The 11,843-nt window shown below is 44.8% G+C and overlaps 1 protein-coding gene across 1 annotated transcript in view; it reads right to left on the bottom strand.

The window, feature by feature from the left end:
• The window catches only part of PLA2G15 (phospholipase A2 group XV), a 27,111-nt gene extending 17,080 nt beyond the window's left edge, over nt 1-10,031 (bottom strand). Inside the window, exon 1 of the mRNA XM_015414695.1 lies at nt 9,817-10,031. Within this exon, the coding sequence (XP_015270181.1) occupies nt 9,817-9,976 (160 nt within the window). The 5' untranslated portion in view covers nt 9,977-10,031. The remainder of the gene's footprint in view (nt 1-9,816) is intronic.
• Nucleotides 10,032-11,843: the final 1,812 nt, after the last annotated feature.

The following is an 11,843-nucleotide window of genomic DNA, read 5'->3' as shown; positions in this document are numbered from 1 at the left end:
CTGCCAGCCACCGGCCCTCGCCAGTCTCTCCCCCCCTTTGCCTCCAAAGTGAGGCTTGCGGCTTGCAGCCACCAGGCCTCACTGGTCTCTCTTCCCGCCCCCCGGCTTTGAAGCAAGGCCCGCATGGCTTGCAGCCACCGGGCCTCGCCAGTCTCTACCCCCCCGGCCGGCCAAGCCTTCTCCCGCCCTCCCATCCCCTGTGGCGGCAGTGGTGAGGCAGTTTGCAGAATGAATCCCCTCTTTTGGGGGGATTTAAATATCCCCCTATATTTTTCTCAGATTTTTGTGCACACCTGGGGACTGCCCCAAGTGTGCAGGAAAATCTGCCTGCCCCCCAGGTGCCCCCGATGTGCGGATTTAGATATCCGCACGCAGGGGGCACCTTTCGCTATTAGTATATAGATTTTGTTTTTGTTTCCTGGGGTATACAAAGACTCACCCATATACTAACATACAAGCACACTATCAAGGCTGGATATTAAAGTTCCATCAGCAGAAATTTTATAATCCATGCATTTCAAATTGCTGAGAAGTATTAACTTTCTCTTCCTAAGGGAGAAGCTAGTAACCGAATCATAGAGTTGAAAAGGGCCATACAGACCATCTAGTCCAACCCCCTACCCAATGCAGGACCAGCCTAAAGTATCATTGACAAAGATTCGTCCAGCCTCTTCTTGAAAGCTGTCAGTGAAGGGGAGCTAACTGAATAAAACTGAGTGTCAGGAAAACAGTATCTTTACAAAATGTCAGAGGAGGTTGGACCACCCCACTTGTGCTTTATAGGCATTTCCAAATCCAATCATGGTACCAAAAGCCAACTCAAGCTTTTTACTGTAGCCATTAGTAACAAACATTCAATAATCAGAACATAATCCAGTGAACCAACTCTGACCCCAAAGAAAATGGCCATGTCAAAGGTGAACTCTGTGGTATTATACCCCACTTAAGTCCCTCCCCTTCCCATACTCCGCTCTCCCTAGAATCCACAACCAAAACCTCCAGGTATTTCCCAATTCAAGGCTAGCAACCCTAATTTAATTAAAGCCCAGTTAGGAAGGAAAAAATGGAAGGAAAATAGCAGATATACACTAGTCTTTTTAAAAGACACTGACATGTAGGTTGCCTTTAGTAAGTACATATTTAAGAGGTTTGCACTAGTATATTATCCTTGATGTCAGTCTATTTGGTTACCCAACAGCAAGGTGTATATGATGAGTATGAACATAAACTCTAAGCTGAAAACAGCAATTATTTTAACAAAATTTTTCAAGTTACAGTAACTTTCTCCTTCACTAACAGCTACAGGTCAGATAATCTCCACAGATCAACCTCAAATATTCTATAGACACTCTTCCATAAAAGTTTTAATTTTGCCAGCTCCACAGACTTTAGCACAGAAGTCTGGTATGCAAGATTCTCCTAAAGGTTCTGCATAAAAAGTATACAAGAGCTCTCAGAAATATGAAGTGCTGACTTGTCAAAGCTTTTCTGCTCTTTCAACTGAAAAGACCTTATATGTGTGTGTGTTTGTGCATGCCATCCTCTTATTACTGGACAAAAATTAAAAGCAATGTGTTCTCAACATGCATGTTCCACATGCAGCTTAAGGCAACAAGGCAGCATACCACATAGTTTAGATCCTACCTACCCATATCTGTCAGTTTCATTTCATTAAGTTATGTACAATGAGACCAGATTAAAGACTTCTACAGAAGAAACTAGTTTTGCTATGCCTGCAAGTCGCAGTCTATGATTTTCATCAAGTGAGCTCATAACACCAGTTTAGCTTATGCAAACAGTTTGAAGCTCCTTTACAAGGCTCAATTAGAACTGGCAATGTTGTAAACGGACCTTGATGCAAGAATCCAGTATTTAACCATGGACAGCCCAGGACAGCCTGATTTCATCAGATCTCGGAAACTAAGCAGGTTTGGCCCTGGCTAGTATTTGGATGGGAGACCTCCAAGAAATACCAGGTTTGTGATGTAGGGTCAGGCAATGGCAAACCACCTCTGAGTGTCTCTTGCCTTGAAAACCCTACTGGGTTGCCATAAATCAGCTGTGACTTGACGGCACTTTCCATCACCACCAAAAAGGGCACAAGCTCTTTCAAAAAAGAATATTTCAGAAGTGCACCTGGGACTTCCTGGAATCCACAGTACTAAAGACATAAAAGGAAACTGAAGCACAAAATAGGAACATCATTCCTTTGGTTCATGATTCATTCATGATACTCTTTAATAGAGATCAACTTTCACACTGTTTTCTAAGGAACTCTGGCTTGCTTAGAGACTGCTGAGGCTTCTCAAGAAAGATGAGTAATTGAAGACAGACCTGTTAGAAAGGCAGCCTACCCAACTGACCCTCTGTGACAATGCACAGCCATGTAGGTGTGTTGGAAAAATTACACAAGTCCAGTAGCGACTTGAAAACTAGACATTTATTTTGGCAAAAGCTTTTGAGAGTCAGAGCTCACTTCCTCAGATGCACAGAAATTTACACCCATCAGGCTGGGTTCAATACTCAAAAGAAGGGATGGGGAAGATGTTAGAAAGGAAAGTTGCTGACCCAATCAAAGGAGCAATCAGTTCATTTAAGAGTAGGCATGAGACACTTTGTGCCTACAACACCAGAATGAACACTATATCTAACGCAGGAAGAAATGAGATAGTGGAACAAACAAACTATAAGGGGTAGAGTATGTCATGTATTTGCACCTATAGTGAGCTATCCTTGAGTCCAGCAACATCTAATGACCAACAAGATTCCCAGTCTCCAAAGCTTATGTCCTGAAAGTCTTGCTGACCTTTAAGGTGCCACTGGACTTCAGTCTTGCTCTTCCACTGCAGCCCAACATGGCTGGTAGAAAACCAATGTCTCATAAGTCCTGGGGAGAGTGCTGGGTGCATTCTAGATTACAGTCTTTCTTTGGGCCAACAGGTAAATTTCAACAGGATTAGCCAATATGCCTCATAAACTTAGTGTGAATCCTAAATACGTTCTTGCGTCTTCAGAAATATGCAGACCTTCCTTGAGGGGCAAGTAGTTGAGGCTAGGAAAGCCTTAAAAAGCCACTGTTGTAGGAAACTACTGCACAACTCCAAAGAGATGTCTGACCACCCAACAAAAGCACAACAGCAAGGACAGAGGGAAAAAATCACAGTAAAGTTTTCACCATGGCTGAAGTACAGTCTGACCCATCCATGTACTTTGCACAGGGTGAAGTTAGGTAGGTTATGGTTTCTCACCAGCATCACCACACCAAATGCAGATGTGATCCACTGACTCGTATGAGGCAGAGAAAAGGTTCTACAGCTGAGAAAAGCATTAGTGGTAGCAAGACAGCTTCTGCCCAGTTACACACATGCATACTAAAAAAAACCAATGAGATTAATAAATGTGTTATGGCCACGCCTGCAGCCCGGAGGCAGGCAATAAAGAGGCAGGCAATCATCATAATCAGCGTCTAGGAGAGGCATGATCCTTTCCCCACATAGCACCAGCCCCAATGGCCAGTTTGAGAGTCACTGAAGCTGCTTCAAAGAAACAGACAGAATGGACTGAGCACATCATGGACAACTTCTTATTGCTGTTAAGTCAGAAATGTGATTCCAGCTATTCAAGGACTTGGTGAAGGCCAATAACTAATCACAGTGGTCACAAGCTAGGTACTTGACATCAGGTTGAGGACCGGTTACTTTTTGTCTATCCCAGTCTTTTGAAATTCAAAGACTTAAGCTTCAGAGTAACTTTTGAAAACATCATTTACTAATTCTTGTTCTGCACTGACCTGGATGGCCCAGGCTAGCCCAATTTCATCAGATCATCCTGCCCTACACCTGCTCCTGAGAGCTTTATGCCTCTTAAGGCATTAACAAGTGGTTTCTGTCCATTTGCAACAGCAACAGGAGGAAGCTACTGCACAAGAAAGCTGCTACCCTCATGGTCAAGGGACCTTCAAATGATTTTGTTTCTTTTAAATCTTCATATAAACAATACATTTTAATAGATACAACTGCCACAAGCTAGTTCACAGTTTCACAACACCATTATAGCCCCACAAGGAGCATCTGCTTAGTATATGAGTGCAACCTAACTTCATTAACAAGAATGAAGTCTGACCCTGAATCAGCAGACACTCTACTGATTACCTGATCTCTGAAGAGCTAGATTAGATGTCAAAGTCTGGACTCTGGAAAACAAACAAGAAGGGAGAGTTTAGCCTTGCTCATCTTCAAAAAGAAGTTGATAGGCAAATTGTCTGCAGCTCCATAAAGTCAGCAAGTATATTATTATCTTATTAAAATTCATCAGCCACCTCGGTATGTTGCCCTTACGACCCAAAGCCTGATTTGCTGACAAGGTTAGTTAACAATCTTTCCCCCAAAATGTCACAGAACTACTGTTTTTATTCTGTTTTGTCAATTGGGTAGTGTACACTTGGACAATTAATGCTACAACTTTGTGAAGTGTCATGTATACCAGTACAAAACAAAAACACACAAACACTTTTCCATCATTCTTCTGAACAGCCTTCAAGGCATACACTAGAATCTGTTACCCTAAATTCAAAATAATTTTAAACACTTTGAAAACTTAATGGATTCAAAAATCTCTACTTATCTAATATGCAGGGGTACAGATTTTTGCATGGAAAGATTCAAAGTTTGCTAGTAAAAAAATCCAAATACTGAATTAAGCAAAGTATGTGTTTATACATGTGTGTATTTCTCCACATATAAAGCAATAATCTGGATTTCTGATCACTTGAAACACTTCTGATGAAGACATTACATATGCCTACATCTTTTTTAGAGCTCAGGAAGTATAAAAGGTTTTTCCAGCTTCTGCTCTTTGAATGCATGCCTTCATAACTTTTACTTTTCCCAAAACAAAGGACAGAAATATGGTATGGTATCAAATAAAACAGGCTGAACTATCTAGCATACATAATAAAAGGTAAAGGTAAAGGTTTCCAACCAAAGAGCCATGTGGCCATGTGGCCAGCATGACTAAACACCAAGGCGCACGAAACGCTGTTACCTTCCCACCAAAGCAGTACCTATTTATCTACTCACAATTTCTTGCTTTCATAATGCCAGGCTGGCAGGAGCTTGGGCCAGAGACGGGAGCTCATTCTGTCACACAGCACTAGGGTCTCAAAACTGCCGAACTATAGACCTTCCGGTCTGCAGCTCAGCATCTTAAACTCTAAGCCACTGTGGCATACATTAATACAGGACATACATAATATTGCTCTGTAAATGCTCTGTAAAAAAATTTTAAGTCCTAAAATGGGGTTATCATTGACTTCTGACGTCCTTTTACTATTTTTTTGTTGTTCAGTCGCACAGTCGAGTCCGACTCTTCGCGACCCCATGGACCAGATCACGCCAGGCTTTCTGGTCTTCCGCCGTCCTCTGAAGTTTGCTCAACTTCATGTTCGTTGCCTCTATGACACTGTCTAACCATCTCATCCTTTGCCGTCCCCGTCTTCTTTGACCTTCAATCTTTCCCATAAATAAATCCTATTTAGATCTCCACTATGAAGCCATCACATACCTGTTACTTTTGGTCACATTCATGGCCTTGGAAATAAGGGCCAAACTGGGCAAAACAGCTGAATCACAACTAGCTCTTCTACAGGTTTTTTCCCCAAAAAACATTTAAAAGCAGCCAGGTGACATTTCTAAACTGAATAGGGGAAATGGCATTGAGTGAGATGTTGCTTCATCCCCAGCCACCTTTCACCACCTCCCTAATTTAAATCTCCTTCTCAAACTACTAGCCTGGTTGGGGTGGGGGGATACCGGTACTGTTGATGTGCCCATATCAGTGATTCCCAACCTTTTGGGTATAGCGCCCCACAAATTCAAATTTAGTTAGTACAGCTGCCCATTTTTAAAAGCAGAGCATGCACAAATCAATAAAACTGCAAAAGCCTGGGACCCACTTCCACAGGCCTCGTGACCCACAGGTTGGGAAACGCTGACCTATACAACACACACCTTGGGCCAGGACTAACAGCAGCATGGGGGGCAATTCAGATCCAGGAAACCACACAGAGGAAACAGATTTGAATCCCCTTTCTTCAGAACCATCTCCCCAATTAAAGTATTAGCTCCACTCAGCAGCTTCAAAGTTTTAAAAACATCAGTGAACCTGCCATTGGTCTCTGGTCTTTTTTAGTCCACCCCCAAGAAATCCACAGAAACAACTAGCCTGCCCACACACACCCCTTTGCACAGCTTCTTGCTTGCTTGCTCACACCCCAAGGTGATTTCCGTTTGCCACAACAAAATGGCTATTTACAAGGCTGAATGCACAAATAATGGGAAACACCCAGCAGTGAAGGACTTGCAACCGATTTGGGTAATGTGTAAAGCATCATTTGACTTTCCAAATATGGTGCCAAGAATGCTCCAAGTTAGCAACAAAACATTAATCAATCACAAGTCCTCACTGCCAATATCATGCTAACTGTGACATTTGTGTACCAGGACGAAACCAAGCCTGCAAGCAGCAGCATCAGATCTAGAGATTATTACCACCACCAATCTACTAGCCAAGACATGCAGCATCCAGGTCTTTCCACAAGCATTACTAGGCATGATCCTCAATATGATCCGTCTAAGATCTTTATAGGCCAAGGTAAGAAAGCCCAGGACTCGCCTGACCAACACAACTCAAAACCACTCTTATCAGCTAGGATATTCCACACAAATCCTTCTGTCTCTTCAGGTTCCATCAGCTATGGCTGGCACAGCAAGGAACTGATGAGTAAAACCTTGCCAACAGACTACCTATTATTTGGTCATGTAAACCATGAGGCCAAGAATGTCACTGCATAGCTAGCTGGCTTCTTACTTTTTCTATTTCATGAGGCTGTCATTTGTTTGTAGGGGCTAACAAACTAGGGCAGAGCAAAGCTTTTCCTCATAGACTGACAGACATCTTAGCACAGAACTGGCCTGCCTTCTGCTCAGCACAACTGCCTTTAATAGCTGTTACTGTTAACAGTCAGCTGACTTCCCCAAGACTCTTGCTCTATCCCCCATTCCCATCACATAAGCTACCCAATAATTCCTATGTCTTGCCAACCTTTGAGAGCTTCTTCTAAACCCACTTTCCCAATCCTAACTTCTAATGAACCCCCGGAGCTTTCCCACACCAATTCTATTTCTCATCTACAATCCCTTGCAGCCAGAGACAGAAAGGGCAGGCAACTTGCCTCTTCTGTCCCCACTACATTTTTAGATAACACCTACGAGCACTATGAAAAGGAGTCTGCAAAGATTCACATCCTCACACATCACTCAAAAATACCGGCTTTCCTTTTATACTACTACCCTTCCAGAAGAAATTCTTCTGCATCTTTTCTTCAGAATTCCCTCGCACAAACACCCACTCTCTCCAGACAAGTGTGCGCACGCAATCATATTTCTGACTGAGAGAACCAGTGTGGTGTACAGTTAAGAGTCCTGGACTAGGATCTGGGAGACCCAGGCTCAAACTTCCCACTCTGCCATGGAAGATGCTGGGTGACCTTAGGCCAGTCATGCTCACTCAGCCCAACACAATATTGGAAAGTGCCATCAAAGTGTAGCTGATTTATGGCAACCCCATAGGGTTTTCAAGGCAAGAGACAATCCGAGGTGGTTTGCTGTTGCCTGCCTCTGCATTACGACCCTGGACTTCTTCGATGGTCTCCCATCCAAATACTAACCAGGGCTGACCCTGCTTAACATCTAAGATCTGATGAGATCTAGCTAGCCTGACCATCCATGTCCAGGGCCAGCCTAACATACACCACAGGATTGTTGTGAGGATAAAATGGAGGAGAGGAGAATGATGTAAGTCACTTAGCATCCCCATTGGGGAGAAAGGCAAAATATAAAGCAAAACAAAACTAAATATTCTCAGGGCAATGTATGTGGTTCTCTTCCATTCACCCTAACAATTATAAGGGCTGCAGAGTGGCTTGCATCTACCTTTTCCAAGTCCTGCTTGTCCAGTATACTAAACACTACACACTTGCAACTCTACACAACAATCCCATCAGCATATTAGTACTCAGGAGTGACTACTACTCATCCAAATCACTAACAGGAACCAGAACCCTGCAGTCTGCTCTCAAGCATGTATTTGTTGGTGGAGAAATCAAGGCTTTTTAACCACCCTGTATGAGTGCTTAAAAACTGTGTTAGAAAATCTATCTTTACTGCCCTTCATAATCTTTATAACTGTATTGCATTTCATAGAAGTCAATTTGGGGATCCTTTTGTATCTGAAAGATGAGAAAACAATACCCATCCTTAATCCATTAAGTCTCATCTTTGATATACATCCCAGCCAGGCAAGCTATTCAGTCTAAACACCACATCTGCAAGACAACATGAGTAGGACATAAAAGACGTACTAATTGCAGTTTTCTAATCCATACCACAGTACCTTTACAGCTAAATGCAAAGATGGAAAACAGGTTGCTATAAGAGTCATTACAGCCCCTTAATCATCCCACAAAACCAGTTTTCAAAGTTGGTTATGGCCTACAAACCACCACCACAATATATTGTTTCCACATAACATCCTTTTGTCACTCCTCTAAATATATAACTTTGGTTTCCCCTCAAGAACGAACTTCTGGAAAATAACTGCATTATATTGACTGTGGAACACACAAATTTATGTCTTACAAGAACTTGTAAAGAATAAACTCCCCCCATTTCCACACATTCTGAAATGGTGCATTCCTGTAACTGTTTCTGGTCCAACAGGCTATGAGCAAAGCTAGACACAACACCAGAGAACTTGTGAATGGATGCTCCACAGGTTTCTAAAGGAGTGAAGAGTGGCTGCGTCTCTCCCAATTCAGACAAGACCACAGCAAGGCCTGGGGGTTTCTGGATACTGTCAGACAACACAGGACTGACCTTGCTAGACCAAAAACCTAACTCAACAGAAGACAGATGTGTGAACATGCACTAGACTCAGGCAAACATGCAATGCTACATTACCAGAGCCAGCAGAACAGCAGTTAGAATGCCAGACTAGCATCTGGACGACTCAGGTTCAAATCCCCATTCTACCAAGGAAGCTTGCTGGGTGACCTTGAACCCGGCACACACTTGTGAGTCTAACCTACCTCACTGTGTTCTAGCTGAGAATTTAAACTGGAGAAGAGAAGAACAAGAGGCATAAGTCACCTTTGGTCCACACTGGGGAGAAAAGCAAGGCAGATACCTAACTAAATAAGGAGGCTTCTCGTGTCTAACTCAAGAATCTAACTCAAAGCATGGCCATGAGACAGCCAACCTGCTGTAGCCATTACACTGTCAAACAAGGAGCTGGGAGGCCCAGGTTCAAATCCCCGCTTTCACCATGGAAACTTAATGGGTGACTTTCAGCCAGTCACCCACTGTCAGCCTAACCTACCACACAGGCTTGTTGTGAAAATATAAATAATGCAGGAGAAGAGACCAATGTTGTATCTTGTGAAAATATAATGCAGGAGAAGAGACCAATGTTGTACGCAGCTCTGAGTCCCCATTACGAGGAAAAAAGCAAAGTATAAAGAAGCAAATAAATAAATGGGGAAACGTGACCGGGCTCCAGCAAACACGCAGTACTACATTACGCGCCCCTATCAGAACCCAATGGCGCTTGCTTCCGAGTAAACAGCCCCCCACCTGCTGCAATTCTCCGTTTGGGACAGGAAGGCGCCCACACGTTCCCCTCCCTCCATTTAAGAAACAGTCCACGACGCACGGAAGCGGCCTGGACATCCCCCTCCCCTTCCTCTACGGGCATCCTTACCCAGCAAGACTGGGGGCCCCGGGGCCCTTCCCCCACCGCCCGGCCGCGGGTGTCGCAGACAGGAGCCGCGAGGCGAGCACAGCAACAGAAAAAGAAGGCCGGCCACGAAGAGACCGCCCTCCGCCGGGCTCGAGAGCAGCCGTTGCCGCTTCGGCAACATCACCCCCAGCTCGAGCGCCTGCAAGCCACCCACAACAGCACGCCTCGCGGCCGAAGCCTCGCTAAGGCGAAAAGCGACCGGCCGCCAGGGTAGATATATAGGAGGGTGGTGGCCAATCAACGCCTCACCGGCTGCGTCCGAGCCAATGAGAGGGGAGAGGGCGCCCAGCTGCTGCCTACTCCTCCTTTTCCCCCCGCCGGCTTCAGTGTGAGAAAAAGAGTGCGGATACATCGATTGAAAAACAAAACAACACGGGGTAGGGGAACCCGGAGACGTCCACGCGCCCTCCCTCTTTTTTTCCTGTTCTGCCGGCCAAGGAAAACTAATCGCGCATCGACTAGCGGCAGTCCTTCGGCTGCGGTACTATTTGCGAAGCGTTTTCCCCCTTCGCGTCGAGTCTCTTAAAACAACCCCGTAAGGCTGGTCAGCGTTGGTTGGAATAGTAAAATCCTGAGCGGTGGAGCAGGAAGACCCCGCATCGAGTGCCCCGCTCTACCGCTATGAATAAACGAGAGTCTTGTGGCCTTTTAAATACCAACCAAAAAAATCCAGCATAAAATTCTGCCCACTTCCAGAATCAAAGGCAAATATTAGATCTTCACTATGCAGACATTTTATGTAGGTGTATAATTTACAGCCATCATAAACCTTTGTGCACTGGAGCCAGCTTCTTTTGATGCAATAAGGGGATCTCATTGTGCAAATATGTTGAGTAGTAAGCGCGGAAAGAAAGAAAAAATTCCTGCAGGGTCAAGGAACCAAGAAATGCAGGAAGTATAAGGTAAAATGTAATAAATGACTCTGTTGTTTATGTTATTGTTGGCTGATCTAGGGTCACAATAAATTAAGTAAGAATGTAAACCTGAAATCTAGTCAACAAAAATGCAGAGATCATCTGTAAGTGGGTGAGGAACAGGGCCGGCTCCAGGGTTTTTTGTACTCTAAACGAGACCACCTTCTGGTGCCCCCCGTGCGCCCATCAATTATGGGGTTGCCAACCTCCAGGCATGGCCTGGAGAAAAGGAAGTCCAGCTGCTGAGCGTGCGCCACACAGAGAGAGAGAGTGGATCAGACTACCTCGGGAGGTGGTGGATGCTCCTGAATTCCAGGTATTTCCCAACCTAGAGATGGCAACCGTGCACAGAAACTGTGTCCATTCTTTGCTTTGATGTGGAGAGAGCGTGCACGCAGTTGGGCTTGCTGAATGTCTCTAACCCGACCTAACCTTGTGGCCACCACTGCATCCAGTGATGGTGAGTTCCGCAGGTTACTGATGCCGCGGGAGAAGAAGCCCGTTCCAATCCTAATCCACTGCCAGTCAACTGCAGGGGGTGCCTCATCATCTGCCAGTCCTAAGGGGCGGATTCAAACACTGCCACAAAAGATCTCCGCTGTGCATTGCACCTGAATGTCAAGGGCGTAGACTTTCCATTTTTGGGGGAGGGGGGCTGGGGCTGGGCCAGAGGCATTGCTAAGTCATTAAAAGAACTGGGACCCAATGACATCATAGGGAGGAGCTAGTGACATCACAGGCCATGGTCACTATCTATGGAGGTGGACCCATGTGGGATTTAGGGATGGGCTCCCCAGAAATTTAGGGAGGCCTGGGAACCGCCCTAGCAATGTCCCTGGGCTGGGCTAACCTCAGGAACAGTTGCCTTCTTAGCACACTGCTTAGAAACTTAGAAAGCCCCACACATACCCCACACTGGAATAAGAACATACTATCAGGCCATACCACATTGCAATAAAGCCCCTACAACTGTATACAGAAATACTGAGCTTCCCTACCATTTGCCACAACTAGCCCACCACACAACCAGGATCAAGACTTCTAAGTGGACCAACAGACAGGCATACACTCGTT

The sequence above is a fragment of the Gekko japonicus genome, unplaced genomic scaffold (genome assembly GCF_001447785.1).
Source record: "Gekko japonicus isolate JY-2015 unplaced genomic scaffold, Gekko_japonicus_V1.1 scaffold1170, whole genome shotgun sequence".
NCBI lineage: Eukaryota > Metazoa > Chordata > Lepidosauria > Squamata > Gekkonidae > Gekko > Gekko japonicus.
The sequence above is the reverse complement of the archived record's forward strand: the minus strand, read 5'-3'. Positions and strand labels throughout refer to the sequence as shown.